This window comes from Acanthochromis polyacanthus, chromosome 7 (assembly GCF_021347895.1).
Source record: "Acanthochromis polyacanthus isolate Apoly-LR-REF ecotype Palm Island chromosome 7, KAUST_Apoly_ChrSc, whole genome shotgun sequence".
Lineage (NCBI taxonomy): Eukaryota > Metazoa > Chordata > Actinopteri > Pomacentridae > Acanthochromis > Acanthochromis polyacanthus.
In genome coordinates, this window is record NC_067119.1 from 22988431 (window position 1) to 23010829 (window position 22399).

A 22399-nucleotide genomic window follows, 5' to 3' on the forward strand; every position below is an offset into this window, starting at 1 on the left:
AAGGATATTAGGCGAGTACACCCCAGCCCTGGCGTATATGCATGAGTCCTTTCTCATCAAATTTACATAAAAGGGCCAGATGCTAATGCGAGCGTAGCAACTACTGCTCTCTATTCCATATGCACTGGTACTGGCTCCCTAGTCCAAGTGCCCATATAATTTAATTGCCGAACAGCATATATTTTTCAAACGATTCGTCGTATTCAAATTGTATCCGGGCCTCAATGCCATATGCTTTGCGAAGAGCAGAAAGATAGGCATATTTTAATTGTAGTCGAGGCACGTCTACGGTATTTATGCTTATTTAATGTTTTCTGAAGCCCCTCCCTTCTTATGAAATGCTCCATAATACAGATGTGATTATGCATAACATGAAAAAAGAAATTCTCTCATTCTGTCTCGGACAGTGAATACAGAAGCGTCGCGTTATGCAGAGTCAGGGCTTGTTCGGGCATTAATTACCAGCTCAACAATAAAAGCAGATTAAGTTATGGAAACTGCATTACGTTGATAGTGTTTGGAGTTTAATAATGGGAAACTGAGAGCGAATACAGCGACCAACAATTAGTATTACAATTTGGAAACAAGTACCTTCGATAGTGCCAGATCGTGGATGTACATATAGCAAACATCGTAAAATAAAAAAACATCCAGACCACTTAAATACAGAGAAGTGCATATAACAGGCGGAGACTGAGAATGGTGTTTGTAATTAAAAGAGAATGAATAATGCAGAGACACAAAATGTATTATTTACATCCTTTCATCTTCGAGGGAGCATATTTCGGATGCAAGTATACTAATTCATTTATAGTGCATAGTATTTGCATAATCAAAAGCCAGCAGAGCACAGATATCCTAGAAGACAGGCTGACAGCCAGCTTTAGACTTGTAGAGCAAAAATAGCATTCGTGCACACAGCCTTATTTGTGCACTGCTGCTGCGGCTACAATACTGATATCTAATCATGCAGCTATGAGGCTCAAAGTATATTGTACTAGTTGGTTGTCTTCATATTCAGTTTTGGCATATTACAAACATTATCACCACACACAACACTGCTTACATTATACAGCATCATTTAGCAAACTATGCATACACATTTTACATGTAGCACAGAAAAAGTCATTGAGTCCAATGGCCACTGTGTTAAAGTTTATAATTATACATAGTTTCATAGAATAAAACGGTTCATTATCCACCTCTTATCAAGCCGTCTACACAGCTCTGTGGGCTGGTTTGACTCTTATCGAATTCTCCTCCTGTGCCTTTATTTGCCTTTCTTGCCTATAGATTGAGACATTCTGGTATATAGTGACTAGACTCCGTCACAAAATATTCAAAAATGTAGAATTATTGCAACTATTGCACACTATTGATTTTAGATTATTAAGTCAATTTTCAGCAAAATTAAGATGTTAGCAGAATTAATTTGACGGGTCAACCAAATTTTGGCCTGCCTATTAAATGATCAATGTCAGCCTGATGGTTAAAGGAAGCAAGATTCCAATTTTCAATCAGCTGACTCTACAGATAATCATAACATTAGTTTTGAAGCAGCTGTGTCATGATAGCATTATTTTCTGGATCTCATTTTAGTCCTAGGCTCTGAAATTCACTAAGTGGTAAAACTGTCAAAGTTTGACAATGTACTTCTTAGACGCATATAATTACACATTTTGTACTAAAGACATTTTTGTAATACCACAGGAGCTGAATAATCTCATTATGCCAGACAACAGCAAACCTACACTTTGCAGGCAATATAAATCTAACACAATCCCGTTCTGTTACGTATGGAACACAGTTTTGACAGTACATATAAGTAAGGTGCCAGACTAACATGTCGGCCATGCTTATCCACGCAGTGAGCTGAAGGGGAGGGCCAGCCATACAGTGTGGCAGAGCACAGCATGCCCGCTGCTCCCCACAAGACGCTCAAGTGGCCATGCATGATGTCATTAAAAAGGGCCGAGCCATGACATTCCTCAGTGGATTATTGGCAAGTTATTACTGGCTGGTCTGTTATGGAGGGAGGTCGATCAGATCCTTGTTAATGGGTGGTGACAACATTATTGAAGGCAGTGACACCTTTTGAGTGTTTGTGCGCACTGTCATGTGTGTAAAACACCAGTGTATAATCTCAGACTCTGTTTTGTCTGATATATATACATATGTATACACCCCAGGCTCTCAGATTCACAGTGTACTCAGGAGTTACATTAACACTATGACTTCAGTTTATGGAGCAAAAAAGAGAACCTTGAAGTAAACAAATTAACTAGTGCATGTGCCTTTCGCCGAACACTAACATATTTGTCTATATTAAGCCACGGAGGTAAGGAGTGGGTGGTATTCTGCTTTCTTGCATATAACACTCTACACACACACACACACACTCACAGAAACCAGGAACCTGTCCTGCATTGGCAGGGACTGATGCTGCCATGCGCAAGGTGATCTCACCTACCGTTGCCGTGGCGACACCAACCAGAGGGAAAAGCCTTATTGTGTGTGCGCATGCGTCCGTGTGTGTGTGTGTGTGTGTGTGTGTGTGTGTGTGTGTGCGCGTGCTTGTGATTGTGACAGAAGCTCGAGCTGGAGGAAGAGAAGGAGGAGTAGGAGAAGAAGGGCCTGCAGGAATTCACAGTGTGCCTGGCTTGTTTAAGGTTTATGCCTCATTCACTTACTACCCTTTATCAGGGGAAATACTGAACTGGCCTATTCAATTATCAAGGCAATAAATTCAGCATGGCTGTGTTGTTAAAATAGCAGGCCTGTGCTTTACTGGGGATGGGATAAGTGTATGGGAAGGGAAAGGGTGCACGTCAATTAATTTGCATAACCTATATGGTGAGACAAAGATAAACAGGATAACACGGCGGGCTTCATGCAAACATACTCGGACACTGACAGCCCTACAGATACATACAAGCATGCGTACTGCACACGTAAGCTCCAGCACTACAGGCACAGCACTGCTCCCATTTGTCTTTAGGAAAACAGCCAAAATAAACTCCCCTATACCAGCTGGTATTGTTGAATTCTATTAGTGATGAAGAGCTAACTCAGACTATAGGGGTCATCTGCTCGTCAATGGGTGGTGGTGGCCTAGGCTTGCTCCACCGCCATGAATGCACTGAATTCATTACCCCTGGTGCACAGATGGTGTCTGGCTGCCTGTCTCAAGTTCAAGTTCATGTCCAAGAGACACACACGCACACACAAAAAGAGTGAGACATGGCCCAAGCCAGACAGACAGACGTTGTTGACTGAGACACAGCTATTGTTCCCTTTCATCAACATGATTGTAGTAGCCTCATAGCTTTCCAAGCGGCCTGGGTCAGTTAATCGTAGAGGCAGGAAAACCAAAAATGCAAACACAGACATATACATGTAGATGCACATGGAACCTTTTGCCCTATCACAAGCCTCAGCAGAATAAAAATAATCCTGCTCTGTCGACCTGGATAAAGTAGTTTTGACTGTAACTAGCTCTTACTGCAAATGATACTTCATTGTAGCTTGTAATACAAAAGCTTTTCGTGTTTGTATAGGAAGCCCATATATCTAACCACTTTGTTATTGTGAAACAATATGACAGCATTGGCCACAATGAATAACAAAAAAAAAGATGCAGCCATGCAACACATATAGTAATAAATGGCACCTGTGTGATGTCTACGTTCACATCCTTTGTCTGGCACAAAAATGACCCTGGGCTGATAAACCTGCTACTGCATCTGCCATACATAGCACAGAGGCACAGAGGGATCGCATAAAAACAGCAGACACACTCACATAAAATATGCTGATTGCTCATCCAATGAATATGAAAACCCCTTCCATAGTCGTCATGGTGTTGTTACTCAACAAATCACGTGACAACAATGGCTGCAGTGGAGGGCACAGCGAAACCCGTAGCCTTCATTTACTGTTTAAGGTAGTAGGTGGACTGTCACCACCCATTTCTACGTGCATAGTCAAATCATGCAATTACATATGCACACACACACACACACACACATATATATATATATATATGTGTATATACGTATATACATGGTGCTATGGAAATGAATTACAGGACCTTTCTTTTTCAGCAGCAACATGCTTGTATGGCAGCAGAAACACTTCCATAAATATTATTTAAAAAAGCATACTTTTGTCCAACTCACACTAGAAGATGCAATTCTGCCTAATTTATAAAGACATGAGAGGAAGGAGAATAGAAATGCACCTTGACACTATCAGGTAAATGTGAAATTTAGATGGGGACCAAGTCATCATCGCGGTTAGAGAATGCAGTTCATTATTTTTAGGACTCATGACAGCAGTGGTTGTCAGGGTTCACAGAAAGCACTACTGTGAACCAAATTAGTCAGATTTACAGCCGTGAACACCATGCAAATCATTGCCAATCATACTGCATCTCTCCTCCATGCAGTCCAGAGGCTCAAAAACAATGGAGATGCATGCAAGTGTGATTTGCAACTGTTGGAGACCTGATGCTGCTCTCTCCTGGTAGTAGTACATCTCAGCACTGCATTGCAAATCTATTGACTTATTTATATATATATATATATATATATATATATATATATATATATATATATGTGTGTGTGTGTGTGTGTATGTGTATGTGTGTGTGTGTGTGTGTGTGTTAATGAGTGGCATACTACATAATCTATAAAACCTTAAAGTACACTAAGTCTGAAGGAGAGCACATTTAGTCTCAGTAACTTGCTTGGATTTTAAATTTGAAACTCATAAAATGAACCAATTGTTCAAAGAAACAACAAAGTTTAAAAAAAAAAACTACTAGGAGAAGCACACTGTGATGCTCTGCAGTAGTTAATGACATGATGTGGTGACTTAGTTATAGACCCTAAGTTTCCCTCCTCCTCCTCTGAGTTGACATTTAGTGCGTCCCTCAGACTTTAAAAAAACAGTGTTCTCTTTCATAAAGCCGGACGGCGATTTCAATCGACTTAACCGAGGACAATAAGACTTGTTTTATTCACTGCTGCTCGGTCCAAATTGTGTTCTCAAATTTCTTTCGGGCAAACGACATGGTATTGTATGGCTTCTTTGACAGGGGTCGGGAACAAGAGACTAGTTTTGTCTGACGGTGTGAGAAAGTCTGCAAGAGACCTTTTCAGCAACGGCGCTGCTGAATTCAGCCACTGTGCTACTGTTAAACACTGCACGTGAATAATCCCTGGATGCAAAAAAAAAAAAAAAAAGCAAATTTCTGGACATATGTTGAACTTGAACTATAAGTTAATCGGATGTTTTAAAGGCTGGAAATTTACAGGTCACACTTTCAGTGAGAGTGCAGTGAATGGAGATCAGATTAAATCTGGAATAGTCTCGGGTGTCATTTAAACAATTACGCATGTTTGGAACACGTGGTCTACAGAGGAAGCAATCCTACACCTGACACCTCTACGTGTGTGTGTGTGTGTGTGTTGAAAAAGCTCTGTAACACTGAACTGTAGGAGAAAAACTTCATATTTTACTCTTATTTTATTGTACTCAAAGATGCATTCTTTGTAAATGTAGTTTTTTTTTTTAATTAATCCAAGGAGGAAAAGTCCTATTCCATTTAATATATTCAATTAACTCTGAGGTGCCGTCCCACAATTTCACCTGTGCCAGCAAAAAGCCCAGTGTGCTCCCAACATTCATGGTCAAGTTCAAATGCAAACAATGCACGGAGATGTCATCTATTCAAACGGCCCAGACTGCTTTATGCAACATTATCTGCGCTGCTGCTTATTCTCAGGAGAATTCGGACTCCTCTCGCCCGGACTTGCGCGTTCAAGTAGAGGCCACGCAGGGTTACAGAGTTGCTGCACATCCCTTTCACATGCGTAACCCGCATAGTTTTAAGATAACGACCCCCCCCCCCCCCAAAAAAAAAAAAAAAAAAAAAATCCTCATTATCAGCACAATTGGCGCAGACATGCACGCATTCAGGACCGTTACTACTCCAAGTTTTTTAAGGGAGCGCCCGAGTCGGCTGGGGCTGGGAAAAACGTCGCCTCTTTCTTTGGGGATGCAGATGAGTCTGGTGCACTTGACGTCTTTTCATGACCCCTGTCGTCCCCCCCACCTCCTCCTCCCCTCCCAGTAGCCCCCCCTCCCCCCACCCCCCACCCCCCCCCCCCCACACACACACACACACACACACACACACTCCCTCACCCCAGGCCCCCATGCAGGCCCTCACGGCGCTGTCTGTCATATTGGGCCCGGGCATGGCATTGCCACTTGCCCCACCGAGCGTGGGAATGGGATCGTCCAGTCGTTCACATCTCCTGCACTGCGGTTAACGGAATCAATTAAGCAGGCCCGACCCCCCAACACACACACACACACACACACACACACACACACACACACACACACACACACACACACACACACACACACACACACACACACACACACACACATCTCCCCAATCCCCTCACTCCCTCCCTCCCTCTTTCCTCTGTCACCTCCCTCCTTCTCCTCTCCTCTCTCTCCCTCTCTCAATTTTTTTGTCAGCTCAGTATACGTCCTAATTATCACTGTTTGGAATGCCAGCGCCGTTTCCTGGCCGGACTCGATCATGCTGAAATAAGAAGCATGATGGAGACGCACACGTGGATTTCTACATTCAGAAGCTCCAAATGTCACTCTCTCATTGGCATTAAATGATCCCGATGAGCCTGTGTGGACATTTTCCAAGTCAGATTAAGCAGAACTTCCAAATCACATGGAAGTAACGTGCAATTTGTGGCCTGAAGTCAAGTTCAGTGTGTGTGTGTATGTATATATATATATATATATATATATATATATGCACGATTACGCACCAACAATGTACATCTCTGCAAACCTTATTAATTAAATTAGGAGAAGTGAAGGAACAATGCTGACTTTTCCTGGTGAAAACTTCTAAACTTAAACGCACCTTACAGGGAGAGAAAATTACAAAAAAAAAACAAAAAACAAATCAAAACTAAAAAGCAATTCAAAGCCAATTAACTTTTACAATCTCAGGTCCATGGCAAAAGTGAGTAGGAATATGTGGTCCAAAAGTCCTCGACGAGTCTGGAAGTAGTTTTTACTTTCGGTTATCTAGCTTTATGACGAGCAGAACACTCATACAGCTAGATAACCAAAGATAACAACCCACTTCCCAAATCTTCAGCCATAATCCACATGCACATTTCATCTTCTGGTCTCCCAAGTTTCCATTTTCTCAGAAGTCAAATATACTTAGCAAAAAAAAAGTCATCAGTGTCCTTTTTCTCAAGTCACAGTGAGCTTTATATTCCTTATATTCCCTTCTTTTTGCCGTTGAGGGCCACTACAGCACAGCCCGAACTGTTAAACACCCGGTGTAAAGGCGGCAGTTCTTCGGAAAAATGATATATATTCCCAGTGTTAATGTCATATTCACTTGACATTAACCAGTATTACTGAGTTGAAGTAGGCCTTGAAAATCGCGGTAAGGTGCAGTCATCCTTGCACAGGGGCCCTAATTTGCAATGCAAATAGCTTCAATCCCACAAAAGGCTCTTTCGCCTCTATTAAGTCGTTGTGGCAGTAGCAATAGATATCCTGTGAGGCCGGCGGAGAAGAAACACGGCAGAGAAGGGGGGAAATCCGGTTTCCTGTGGAAAGTGCAATAACGGCGCAGGGAATTACGACGCAAATGTTTCGGATTATGAAGACAGGAGCTTGTTACTTTTTTTTTTCTTTTTTGGCCAGAGAGTGCCAAGTTGTCCGTTCCGTCCAGCATCTACTTAAGGAGAGATAATAAGAAAGAAAAGAAGAAAAAGCGATGACTCTAAGCCAAAGGGTCCGTTCTGCAGGCTTGCATGGTCGATCAGTATGAAAAGAGTGGGGGAATAAGGGCCATCCCCAAAGGGGGCTGGGGGTGGCCAAAATATGGACCAACCCCGGTGAGGTCAAAGGCCTCGGACCACGACAATGTAACTACGGTGATGTCATGAAAAAAAAAATCGCAAATGCTCCCTCCTATCAATGCACAATCTTCATCCATTACACAGAGCGCGCTGGAATAAGTCCGCCTTGCAGCGAGCAGTCCGCACGCCTGCTTCTCACACAGGGGATGAAAATGGAAGGCAGGGAAACACTGTGCTTGTATTATTATTTTTTTACACAGAATCAGAGCGACTCGGCTGCTTTTTAAATGGAGGATGCCACCAGAAATAACATCAATTAAACAATAAAAAAAAACAAGTCAGAGAGGAGAGCATCCTGGAGCTACCTGAGCGTCTTCTGTCTACAGCCTATCGTTCCTATCCGCGATAACAGCGCCCGTTGGCTTACTGCTTTTCCTCCTTCTCACACATCTGCTGGAGTTAAATCGCTCTCACGTGCTCGATTTTTGCGTCGAAATCCTTCATAGCCTCTCGTGTGTGTGAGTGGGGCTTTTTTTTTGGCCATCGCCGCATCCGAGACTACAATGGTGTTCAGGTAGGCTGGCGAATGTCGCCTCCCGCAATAGAAAGCCCAGCGCTGCACCGTGCGGATGTTAACCCGCTCACTTTCCCACATATATGGAAGTAGTTCACCGACAGCTCAGCACAAATGCGTAAAAAAACAACCCCCAAAAATACAGAAAACCTTTTGCAACTGAGTCAACAACAACAACCAGGGGAACATGTGATGGATCATGCGCAGCAGCATGCAGCTGCAGGTTAGTCGGTGCGTTTGAGGTACATGGTGCACAACTTTGATTTCTGTTCGGACACATTAACCACACTACCAATACGGGAGGAAAATAAAGTTCGGACAGTGATTGACTCCATTGATGTGTGTGTGACAGGAGCCAATCAGGCGGAGTCAAATTAACACCGTATTATTTGTCACTGGCATCAGCAGCCTTTTTTTTCTCCTCTCTTCTTCCTTCAGGTGTTCTATTCACCTGCTACAGTTTTGTCTCCCAAGTTTACTCTGGTTTCGTGGGTGGGAGGGGCACAAGTGTTTTAATGAGTAAATATGAGTCACAGGGCCTGTGCCAATCAATAAGGGATCACGCACACCACTTTGTTCTTTAAATGTTCACAATCACAGCTCCTGCATCCATATTCCTACGCTTCAGTCTTATATTTCTAAACAACATATTCCACCTACTGTGACACACGCCAACTGCCTGGATTTGTTCAAATGTCATAAAGAAAATAAGCAAAATTCACTAATTTACGCACAGATCTCTTTATTTATTCTAATGTGTCGCCAGTTCTCCACATCCACAATCACTCTGTCCATCTCCTGCGAATCTGCTCAATGTCAAACTGAAAGGCTAGCATCCTATCATTAAGATCAACATTGTAAAGCACACCTGATTAGGATAAAGAAGGCTTCAGATCAGGCCTCCCACACAGAGGCCAGGCTTTAATTACAGCACACCGTTTGTAAAACGCACAACCTGATGATCCCTTTGAAACACAATAGGATGCATTTTCGTGAAAGTTAGCCATACAGTGCTGAGAAGCCCCTCAAAAAATATACATCACCAGGGCGCGATTCTTTTGATATAGCTTTCCTGTTTAAACAAGCGATGCATTTTTGCGTTCCGTGCGTAAAAAGCATATATATAAGTAAAACTGCACAATGAACGCTTTGTTTTCAAGACACTGTGTGACGATTTTGGTGACGTTATTCATTCAATGTAAAGTGAGACGGTTCTTCTGGTTTTAGCACAACAATTCAATCCGCTTACTGGGGAAAAACGAAGCTCACAAATTTTACAGGATTTGCTGTTTCTGTATCTAAACGAGTCTGTCCTTTTATTTTTCATTTCATTGAAATTGTCTCAAACATTTCTCTCCCGAAATCACACTTGTCACACTGTCTAGTTCACGCCAACTAAATCTACAAACAGTGTCTTCACCGGTAATGAAATTTGCCTTATACAGGCCTAATAATAACAATGATAATAATAAAAATCAGGCAGCATCAGCTTTGACAAGATGCTCTGAAGGAAACAAAAGCTGATCATCTCAGACGCATCAAGAGATACAGAAAAAAAGTCGAAAGCTTACTTAATGGTAGAAAGTGTGTACAATGAGTGAAAACGCCTCTTAAACTAAAACATTACAGCATTCTTTATTAAAATCTATCATCACGACTGAGGCAGTGGCTTCCAAAAGGTGCCATGCAGATCTAATCAGTGCGCCCTAATTAGAAAGTGTGGGGGAACAGTCACAAACTTCGCATTTCCTTCTCAAATAAGTGGAATCTCTCCACAAATTCTAACTCCACGTCAAATCTTGACAACAGCAGCACACACAATCGCATGTCTCCATACGTTTCCTATTTAACTTTTACGCACAAGGCGAACCTTTAAAGCAGGGGCGACAAAAGTTGCACTTACTTTCTAATGGCGAGTCAAATCACTTGCAAGCGGTCAGGAAAGCGTCCCAAGCAGGAGTGGAAGAGCGGGCTCCGCGTGTACGTGGTGCGGTATACGTTCCCCTCCAATATCCCGGCCGTATTATTTGGTGGCGGCGGAGATGGGTGGAGGGTGGCGGTGGGGGGGGACTTTAAAATTGCCGCTAACACTCTGTAACCTGCATTAGGCGTGCTACAGCTGCTCTCTGTGCAAAGCATGAGCACATCCCGAGCACATGACAAGACGAGAGGAGAAGGATAGAGGGGAGGGATGGGGAGGAGAAGGGAGAGAGACAACTTTCCCATAACGTCTACAAGCACCAAATAGGAGGAAAAAAAAGTGCATGCACAGTTGAGCTCTCAGAGTGTGCAAGTTTTTTTTCCCCCCTGTTGATGGTGGGGTCGGATGAGGAGGGAAGAGGGGAGGGAGGGAGGGATTGGGGGGTGATGATGATGATGAGGAGGGGTGTGTAGGGGAGGGGGGGGTGGGGAGGGGGGGGGTGAGGAGGAGGGGATGTAAAGTCCATCCTTCTGTGTGAGAAGAGGACGTGCTCTGAAATTCAAACAAGTTCCCTCGGTTCTTTTGTTGCACGCACGAACTGAGGCGGCATTGTTCGGGTTTTTTTTTTTTTTTGGCATGGACATCTCCCTCCTTCTTCCCTGACCAGGTTGCGAAGTGAGCCTCGCAGTTGGGCGGTAATGAATTTGCTGCAGGCGCTTCGCTAACACGCTTTGACAAACGGAACGCATTTACCGGTTTCCAGACAGAGGAGAGAGGAGGAGGGGGGGGGGGGGGTGATTTGCTACATGCAATTCCCAAACTAAGTCTGGAATGAGGTCAATAATAAAAAAAAAGAAAGAGAAGGGGAGAAACACACACTTTAAACTTCGCTCCAAGTGTTTTTGATTGGATCTGTGCGTAGAACACAGGCCTATACCAGCCTTATGAATTCACCTTGCTCCCAGTACCCTAATAAGAGGTAATCTTATAAGACACACACACACACACACACACACACACACACACACACACACACACACACACACACACACACACACAGGCACGCGTCCCCTCCCAAATTGGACACACGCACACAGCCCGGAGAGAAAAGGGAAAAGAAAGATGAGAGAATTTTATCACATATGCACTAAAAAAAGTTAGAATGAGGTGACCTACTTGTCAGTAGCCTACCAGTAGCCCGTGTCTTCAGAAAACTCTCTTGGTGCTAGCATACTTTTTTTGTGTTGTTTTTTGGGAATATATTAAAATATTAGACGTTTTTAGAAGAAAAAAAGTGGTTAGAGCGTTAACTCTGTGCCACTTCTCCATGGATTTTACGCACCAAAAGCGTCAGGCTACCTGCTCTTATTTGTTAAAAATTTAAGATTATTTTCAGTTTCTTTTGTCAAAAAATCACCATGTGACTGAAAAGAAAGCAAATCCAAGCATCCTTTCTCATCTTACCCCCCCCAGTCCACGCACACACACACACTCCCCCCACCCCACCCCTTTTGCCTAATTGCAGGCGTATCCATTAGATTCAACTGGATTCACGTTTTAGTTTAACAGCGAGGGCACGTTCAATGACGTAGACAAGCATATCAGCTACGTGCAGCCATATTTAAATACATCAAGGCAATTAGCGCATCAAAATATGCAAATCCCTCTTACTACATCGTCCGCCCGGCCGCAGTCGGAGTAATTTCCCCCCAGCCTGTTCTTGGGTGTTTGATTGCCGCTTTTAAAAGCCAACATAACGTTGTTTGTTTTGTTTTTTGTCCTACCAAGACGCTTTCTTAATGTGAGCGGGACGGATGGGGAAGACATGAAGAGAAAAAGGGAAACCGTGGCTCCTGCGTGGAAAAACCGTTCATGCGTAATGAGACGACCCGCTCCGCCATTCTCAATTCTCCGACGCCGTTGGCTCTGGTGTGCGTATTATTTTTAATATTGATGCATATTCAGTGGGTAGATTTGCATTGCAGACTTTCGGCTTGCTGTTGATTTCGACCTATTCTAACATGATTTTGCGTGTAGATACATGCAAAGCTCTTGTGTAGCTTGTCGTAGCGATGATATTTACCACCTTAAATTTCTGCCTTCATATTCAAATTGCAGGCTAATGTTATGTTGATCACGCTGACATGTTATATGCGGCATCGTGGTCTCTCCAAATACACGTATCTTTATCTGAATGATGTAAATTGGCGATATCCTTTGAATACTCATATGCAGCATGCATGAACAAAGAGCTCCCCGGTGGGCAAACAATAGAGGAGATTCAGAGGTAATACCAAGGAGGTGATACTTTAAGATGGATGTGGCTGCCTCGTAGCAACAGAATGACATGGTCTGCGCGAAAAACTAATAACCCAAAAGTCTCCAGCCCAGTTTGTAAGGAATCCAGTGACGCAGCGCTGACATTTAGGCTGCAGTTGCTCGGGCTGTCTTTCTCGGTGTCCGTGCACGCGCACAGAGATGCCAGGGACGAGCGCGCGAATGCAAGTGCAGTGCTTTTTGGAGAAATTATCTTTCGGTGCAGATCACATGAAAACAAAGCAGACTAGATAGTACAATCCGAGCATCTCTGGGTAATTTGTTGAATTTTGCGCAAAGCTGCCATCAGTGCGTAATTGCAACCAAAACCAAATCGCGAACAACTTACCCCCTCAGTTAACCAAATCCGACGGTGCTGCTGATAAGTTGTTTACGTGCCACTTTCTCGATCAAGTTGGTGGGACGTTTTTTTTCCGGGAGGACAAACTTTGTTCTAGCAGCCAGAGCAGGATGCAGTCACTGTAGGCTACTCCCCTCGTCATTGAACCTTGCTCTTCAACTCCTCGTGGCTCAACACCAGTGGTCAGGCTGGCTCACGTAAAGATATTCAAAGCCACGGGAGTCCGTTACCCCACCTATGCTGGGCTTCTTGCTGTTAAAGAAAAAAAAAAGTAACATTTGCTTATTACTTATTCTGAAATATCAGTGTATCATGTTGCTTGGTGCATTCAGCATCCTCACTTCTGTCATTTTTATCACCACCTCCCAAAATATAAAAGACAGGCCCGTACACTTGAGATTATCCTCTAAAATGCAAATAACACACTCATAAATCATTATCAAAGCGTGAAGTGTGTTTTAGTATTTTACTCTTTTGGTTGAACTAAAATGTAACAACTCATCCACAAAAAGAAGAGCTTGATTTTAATGATGGGTCGATGTGAGAGAAGCTTTTCATAGTAACACGTTCATAAAGGAGGCGTTGGGATAATTTAACAAAACCAAGGTGCAGCTTTTCAGTGGAAAAAAAATCAGCTGGTGTCATTTGTTGAAGAACATAATCCCGGTGACTCATATTTATGCGTTTCAATCCCTATAATTCTGCTCTGCATATGGCCAGATTCTGTAATAAGAACTGGAAAAGCGAGCAGTCATCTACATTTGAATTATGCATAGAAAGACACATTCAGGGACTCCGGATTCTCCTCCGTTCTTGTTGATAAAAAAAAGACTTGCTTGCATGGAAGTCAAACCTCTTGTTGATGAAAGAAAAAAAATCACGTTTACAGATTCGTCAAAAAAACCATGAGATGATGTATTTTAAAAGGAGGACAAACACGATGAGAAAGGGCGCATTTACGCATGCTATTTCTTCACTTCCAACGTGATATGTGGTGGGCAGTAATTCGGCTACCAACAGATTGAATCAAACACTTATTTTTTTAAACGAGCAAAACGCGCCTGGGCTGTCATTGTCTTTTCATAAATCGTCACTGAGGTAAACATCGCGTGTTAAATTGCGCATTTCCCCCCAAATTGCAGGCCAGAGAGCAGCCTGCCATGCAGTTTGTAATAGGATCCGTCTGGCACGTAGAAGTGCTATTCTGAAACTGGTGTAATTAAACATCTCCAAGTTGGTGAACCAGCAAAGCTATTTTTCAAAAGCACACCTGAGGTTGTAAAGGTGCGAGGTGTCTGTGCACCGGCGTGCACGAACGAAAACTTTTCTTTCCCATTTTAGTAATACTGGAGCTATTGAAGTCTAGAACTTATTATTATTATTATTATTATTATTATTATTATCATCATTATTATTATTATGTAGCCTAACAGTTGTTGTTTTTACAGTGCACTATGCCAAGCAGGATCTTTGTTTATACAGTTGGATTTTGATGAATAAATCTAGTCTGAGGATGATGAGCAGCAGTCCATTTTGCACTGACACTTACCTCAAAGACATATTAGTGAAGCAGTTTGGTAGAGTACACCGGATTATTTAGGGCTGCTCGATCTCTCGAGGATGAGGAGGAGGAAGGTTGGGAGGGTGTCGACTAGACGACTAAACGGTGACATCTAGTGGTGAAATTGGAGAATATTCGTGATGGGGAAAAAAATGCCCAGATTCCACTGTCCGTGAAGTACAAGAATATCTGATTACCCAGTCACCATGTCCGCCTTCTTTAATCCAGATTCGTGCGTAAAATTCCCCGTACATTTAAATGATAAAATACATTTAAGGAACGCGGATGGCCAAATTACCCACTTTTGCTTCACTGATGCGTAAATTGTAGCCTTGACTGCATTGAAAGCTAAGCAAAAAGAATTCACGTTCTCCTCTTGCTGCTACATTGATGTGACCTGTTTGGATTTCTTCCGTTTATTTAGATCAAAATTCCAACGTGGCTGTTCTTTCATTAAGACCGTTTACACACGCATGCGCGTAATCACTGTGGGGAACGGGGGTCACATGCCACCAAATAAATAAAACGTGGAAATATCCCCCAAATGCCGAAAGAAAGCGGGTAAATCCTCGCAAATGCTGCGTTAAATCGACTCCAAGCGCATTTAGTGCAACATTTCCACAAAACGCCGTGCGCCTCGTTTATGCTTTAAGTTTTGGGTCCATGCTGTGGATCCTGGAGGCCGCCGCTGATTCTTCGTCCCCCGCATATTTCTGGTCCTCAGGTGGCCTGTGTTTGAACGGAACTTAAGGTGGAACATTGCACTTTAGAGGACGCGTACAAGCCATGCAGCTATTATAAACAGTAAAATTGTTTGTTTAGTTTTTGACAGTGAGCGACACAGTTTGCAGTGTTTTAGGATTTTCTTCGTATTTCTGCATAGAGACTTATCCGGAGTGAAAATTGCAGAAAGCACAAAAGCCTCACTTCAAGTATCTTTACGAAGCAGAGGTGCGCGCACAGCTCTCAGATAATCAACTTTGATGTAGCTTTTTCTGCTTCTTCGACTTCTCTCTCGCATCTGTGACATAATATATCGAATTGTCAGTCAGAATGAATGTAAAGCAGGCAGATGTGAAGCGCGTTAACGCCTGATTCATACAGTAATGACGCACAAGTGCCACTGAAAGTAATTCGGGATTTTGCAGAAACATTACTGATGTCCATTTTGCTGCCCACAGCTGGCTGTGCGTCACATTCCTTTGACTTTAATAAATACCCGAATCTCTCTCACAGCTGCACAAACAATAAGTGCATTTTTAAATTGAAAGTGCTATGCGCGTTTATGCACATGGCACAGCAGCGGTAGCTCCATTAACACGGGATCTGCCAGGACCTGACGGTAAATAATGTTCTGTGTTCTTCTACACACCCGACAGGTCAACTGTTACGCACAGATCCCAGATTTATTTGGTGGAATATTTTGTAATAAAGCTTGTGTGGATGAATCCGGAGCCCCTCCTGAGCTGTCAGGACATTTTTTGTTACTAAAATAAACCTGTTTTTACGCACACAATTACATTTTAGTGTATTAATTGTGTTTGCAGAGGTGAAATTTTGAACAGCTCAGTTAAATCTGGGTCTCTTTCGTACTAGTTTTCCTTTTTTCATTTCTTCTTCTGTCTCTATTAATGTCTCTGTGGCTCCCCAACAAACCTAATTAATTAGATGGATTTTCTATCGAAAAAATGATGGCCACTAATAACCAAGAGCCCCCCTGTCTTTCAGGACACCTTCCCTCCTCCTCATGAATACCCACAAATTATCTTGCTCTTTGTTTCAGTTTCTCCAAATCTGTACCTTTTATGTTCAGACTGATCACATTTTGGCACGCTGTTTGACGTAAACGTTGGCGTTTTTCGCACCAGTTTGAACTTCTGATTAAAACTGTTGTCGTATTAGATTATTTCTGACAATTATAGATTTCTGTTTTGCCTGCAGTGACTTTACGAACCTGCTTCCCCACAGGCAACTGGAATTAACCCTTCAGATTCACTGATTGTAAGCTTAGTATAATAAAGCAGGGAGGGAAAAAACTTGCGCAAACCCATTCCAATGGCCTACACCGTTTCGACGAAATCACTGCAGCAATACTGTCGACGTACAAACGTTACAAACCCTAAAAACTTGATATTTAGATACAGTCTTGCAATAATAAAGCAAATGAAATGTACAGTTACAGTAATAACAGTTGTGATAAAACTCCCAGTTTCAGCCTGCTGCGTTTTAAGGACGTGAATTATGATTTCGTTTTCCTCAATTTTGTGTGCATTCATCTCATTTAAAACAATAAATAGACAGTGATTCGTTTTTGATACTCTTGCAGTAAATGCTTGTGAGATTAAATAAAACAATATCCAAAATGTGTTGAATCTTCTTCTTTGACGCACCATCTAACACTTACAATTAATACGTTTGTTTTGTGTGTTTGTGTGGGAATTGCCTTTTTTTTTATATCAGATTATAAAAAGCCAAATTGTACAACCAGTATAAGAAATATAACTGGGATGTTTCGAAAGAATTACCCTACATCACTACATTGTGTTAAAATCCATCAAACGCATGAAAATACAAGTGTGTGAAGTGAATTCATCCAACAGGTTAGGCCTACGTTTACAGCAAACTACTACAGCACCATAAGCTTTTCTTTTAAAATACCGGACTCTAATTGACACGAAGGAAGCATGACTTGGCGAGTTTATGAATGTATATTGTAAAAAGTGACATGATTAACAGATCATCAGCTTTACACGGACAGAAATTCTAGATATAGTATACAGATAGTTTTTTTTTTTTTTTTTTTTTTGGGAGGGGGGTGGGGGGTGCGGAGGAGCAAAAGTTCCCTATCGAATTTCAAAATACATTTTTAATACATTGAGGACCTTTACATTTTCTAGAGATATATCTATATTTCTATGTATATATATATATATATATTCATTGGACTGTTTTTTTTAAAGGTGCATTGAATAGAAAGCTGTGTGTGTGTGTTTATATATATATATATATATATATATATATATATATATATATATTGCAGCCTATATTGCATTACTGATTATTTTGTAATGTCAGAAGTGCGTAATTAAGTGCCATTATATTTAATATGCAGTTCCTGTTATTCTAACTGCTGGATAGCACTTAGAGGGCTACATATTCTGACATAAATACATCATTGTTGCAAAGAAAGAAAGAGAGGAGGAGACAAAAAGAAACATCTTTCATTTCACCTTCTTTCTTTCGTTCTTTTTTCCTTTTATTACAGAACGAATGAGTTTGTCCTGCTTATACTGTTTGTGTGTGAGTGTTGGAGGGAGTTTCTCGTAGCAGCAGGTCACTGTGCCTTCCCTGTATACACACTGTGAATTTAAGATCCATGTATAGTTTAATATATCAGTGAGAAAGATGATGCCACTGTAATTTAAAGTGAGATAAACCTTAGCTTTAAATGTCAAATAAATGTCTTTGCTATGAATATTTATGTTAAAATGTGCTTTCATGTAAATGTACAGAAGCAAATCTAAAAATGATGCCATTTTCAATATTTCTGTGCCATGCAATTTATATTGTCTCGAAGTGAAATTTCTTTATGGCATGTACTGGGTTCTATGCATAGGAGATTTTCATGTGTTTTGGGGTTTTTGTTGTTGTTTTTATTATTATTATTATTATTACTGAGTCTGCAGGGTATGGAAGTAATCACCATTTTGGGATGCATGCAGAAACAAGTCAAACACAATGAAATCACACCAAGTCACATCAGGATAACTAAGAAAGCCAGTAACTTTACTGAAATCTCTGCAAAATACAAATAGCCTTTCCCTCCAGCAGAGGAGACTTTTATATTCATCCCCATTCGTTTTCACTACATACAGCTGAATCAAGTCCCTTGAGTTACAGAGATGTGATTTAATTCAACACCATCTTAGTCTCAAGTGGCGACAAAGGCCAGCTTATGCCGCTGAAAGCCGCTCTCGCGTTCCAGAAAACATTAGTTCCAAACTCCCCCCCCATTTTCAGGTTTATACAAGCTACATTGATACTACAGACTGACTTTTTAAGTATTTTAACATATTACTCTTTTTTTTTCATTCCTTTTCAACTTTTGAGTACAACTTAAATAAACCACAAACACAGTGGAGCAACAAAGAATCCCATGTGAATGTTGGGACCTTAAGCAATTGTATGTTATTACACATGGCTGTACAGGTGTATGGTCTACCCTTTGCGCTGCAAGTGACTTATCAAAAGATCAGCTGAGGTACTGCTTGGGTCAATTTTGAGGTACCAACATTTAGTCTGTTATAAGTAATGACAAAGAACAACTGATCAACAGATGATGGAAAAAAAAAAGAATGGCTTCAAATTTAACAAACACAAAAAGAAAAAAAAAGAAAACAAAGATGTAAAGACAAGTTTTCTCCATGTCTTTGGTTAAAATTATTGTCAAAATTATAGCACTTTTAATTAACTTTCACGACATGTTGGCATTATTTCACTCAGCGAGAAAGTAGCATGATTATTAGTGTGTCATGTGGTTTGAGGAGAACAAGCATGCATTTCACATGGTTAGGCCTGAATGATGCTATCGATCAACAAAATGATTGTAACCTTTTCAATGCAATGCACAGGGAAACAAATGAGCAACAGAACAGGTGAATCGTAGTCACTATGGACAACGCAGCTCGATAAACTAAAGCTACATTTGACTGACTGGAATTGAAATGTGAAAACAATTGTACATTTGAGCAAATTCTTTTATTATCTTGTTTCAATGCTTGCAAAAACCATAAATGAATGTGAAAATAAAAGTTGAGTTTACAACACAGAAATGCCACTGGCTTTGGTTTCTCCACACTTACGCTGCCTGAAACATCATGTTTATTTTTTTTCTCATCCTTTTTGTATTGAAGTTTTAAAAAAAAAAAAAAAAGAAGAAGAAGAGAAGAACACCTTTATAGAGGCTCTGCCCCGTTTGACTACACAGACTGTATACAGTAACAACATAGTGAACCTGCATGAAATATGCACATAGAAATATCATAACACTTAAGTGACAGCAGATACGGGAGTGGGAGGCAGAGAGATATGTGGCTAGTTTCGTTGTTTAAAAAAGAGAAAATCAAAACAGCTATTCATCTAAAAGAAACAGTTGTGCTTCTCCCATGCCAGCTAGATCAATTTGTCCTCGAGTGTCTTATAGGCTGAACCGTCAGTGACGTGGTAAAGAATGCGGAACCCTGTTTTGGAGACTGGAACATGAGGAGTGACTGCATGACACAGAATTCAATTGGGTTGCAAATTGATCAAGGATAATTAATCGCAATGCACATGCAAAATTGCATTATACAAACACGATTTAAAATAAAATTGTACAGTTTGGGTCGGAGCTTGTGCAGCATCTTCGACACAAGTAAAGATTGGGGTAAAGGTTTGAGGCAGAATGGAGAATCTGTAATGTCAAAAATATGTTTCATAGGATTAACTGTATTAAATCCAATAATTTAGATTCATAATGAAATATCTGATGCATAATAATACATCTGGAGACTGAGAGCCAGTCATATTTCCTCATCAGTGTGACAACGGTGTATTTCATGTGTCGACATTTATTTCCACGTCCTCCCCGGTTCCAGTCTCGTGACATTTCCCACTAGCAGGTTGTTTTTTTCAGCATTCAGGCCTGTCTTTCCTTCGTCACACAAACCCTGGCAATGCTCTCCAGCTGGTTTTTAAGGTTAGTCTAAATACACCCCTGAACAGCACTGTTCAGAGTTCAAATGAAACAAACCAGACAACATGTGCAACTGCACATAGAAACTCCACTAAGAAACCAACAAAAATCATTATTATATATATTTATATATTAGAAAGCTATACACAAGCATGTTAATTTCACAGATTTTTTTTTAAAGATTCTTAATATTACCATTATTATATATAATTAGAAATACACGTTTAAAAACAAACCTCTACAAAGATAAAACAGTTCAGCAAAGCATTGGATCTCAGTCTGTTTTTCATGGCTTAGGGCTTTGAAGCCCTTTTCTTTTGCCCTCTGGGTGAACTATCCATCTCTTATTAGCAAAGCTATCAAAAAACACATTCTGGCTTATATAAACTACAAAAAGCCACAAAAATGCTTTGCATTGTATTCCTTTCATATGAAAATATAAGCAAGTGTATCGTACAATTGTTTTTTCTTTTTCTTTTTTTGTTTATCAATACTGAATAGTTAATACTAGATCCAGAGTTTTCTTGATTACACCAACGTAGCTCTTAGATCAAAGGGTGGTCCTCACTCCGTTCTTTAAGGGGAGCGCTAAAATCATCAAAGGTTCCACATGTTTAGCATTGGGTTTGCCTGTTTACCTGTACAGTCCTTCAAATGTTGCATAATAGCTTTTCATTTAGTGAGTAAATAAATCTTGTAATGTCTGGCAACTTTTGACCCCCTGCCCTTCCCCCTTGACCCACTATTTACATAAATACGTTGAACCTGCAACATGACATCATCTAATGTTAACACACATTTTTGCAAGGGAGAACTGCAGAGAAGGTATATAGCGATGAAAGCGATACTGTACACGTATTGTTTGTCCAACTCAAGTGCTAAGGTGTTTTCCACTGGACACACTCACTCTCATGTTAATGTTTTTTTTTTCTTTTTTTTTTGTTGTCTCTAGTCACTGATATATCATTGAGGCAAACTGTAAGTACGTTTTATGAAACAGAGTACCTGACTTTTTTTTTATTTGCTGATATGCATATATGTACACATACACACGTGTAAAGATATATGCATACGTGATTCTTTTTATCCACACACAATACAATTTATGCATAGTTCCCCAACAAAAATACCCCCAGATCCCATCCCAACCAACACCCACCCTCCCAAACCCCCCATTACAACACCCCACTGGTTTATATAATGTCAATATGTATAGCACACACACACTCAGCAGAAAAGGAAAATAAAAAATGAAAAGAAATTACAAATAGGTTTTTCGAAAAGGGTTCTTCCTTTTCTTTCCTTCAGCGTGAAAGTGATAAAAGGAAAGAGGCCATGGGGTTGGGTGGTGAGTGACTCGTGATACCGAGTGAGAGGAGGAAGAAGAGGGAGCTGACTGGGGGGGGGCATCGTAATGCTGCATTGCCAGGGATCAGGGCAACTCGGGGCACTGTCGGGGTACAGGACAGAGCTATCATGTCGCCCATCCTTCTGACAGGCGCACTCGTTTGATGGATGGGCTCTCGCGCTCGTCCAGGGCGGGCCGGGCCAGTCCCAGAGGTGAGTGGAACTCATTCCTGTGCTCATCGCGGTCGCTGCCCTCATGGGAGCTGCTACAACTGCTCAGGCTATCAACGGGGGAGCGTCCCGAGTCCTGGCGGGACGAGGGGTTCTGGGGAGGTGGTACCCCACCACCGTAGCCCCCCGGTGTGCTGCTGGTGCGATCTCTAGGAGGAGAAACAGGTTCGGACTTGATGTGCAGGCTTTGAGCAGAGGGCAGGGAGAGATTTGAACCCTGACATAAGTGAGAGCTAGAGCAATTTCTGTTGGAAGGAGAGGAAACGCAAGAGGTTACAGAGTTACAGAGCAAGAAACAAAGTGACTCGCATGCAAGTACTCGTACACACACACACACGAACATGAAAACAGCGAGGTGTCATTTGTGTTCAAGTGAAGATTGAAAACAGTAAAGGAGTCTTAGATATCTGAGTGTGGCGTCTCAAAAAA

General features: G+C 41.4%; 1 protein-coding gene and 1 long non-coding RNA gene across 15 annotated transcripts in view; both read right to left on the minus strand.

The window, feature by feature from the left end:
* The window catches only part of LOC110950321 (uncharacterized), a 41588-nt gene extending 26486 nt beyond the window's left edge, over nt 1–15102 (minus strand). The window contains exons 1-2 of one of the 2 annotated variants that reach the window (XR_007942889.1): nt 14647–15102; nt 13086–13349 (exon numbers count right to left, since the gene is read on the minus strand). This is a non-coding gene — a long non-coding RNA (uncharacterized LOC110950321). Of the gene's footprint in view, nt 1–10402; nt 10805–13085; nt 13350–14646 lie in introns of those variants that run through there. The other variant, XR_002595648.2, reaches the window with a different exon arrangement.
* Nucleotides 15103–18423: 3321 nt separating this feature from the next.
* Nucleotides 18424–22399, minus strand: part of mef2cb (myocyte enhancer factor 2cb) — a 63511-nt gene continuing 59535 nt past the window's right edge. For all 13 annotated transcript variants that reach the window (XM_051950417.1, XM_022192842.2, XM_022192789.2 and 10 more), the window contains one exon: nt 18424–22215. In XM_051950417.1, the coding sequence (XP_051806377.1) occupies nt 21867–22215 (349 nt within the window). In that variant the 3' untranslated portion in view covers nt 18424–21866. The remainder of the gene's footprint in view (nt 22216–22399) is intronic.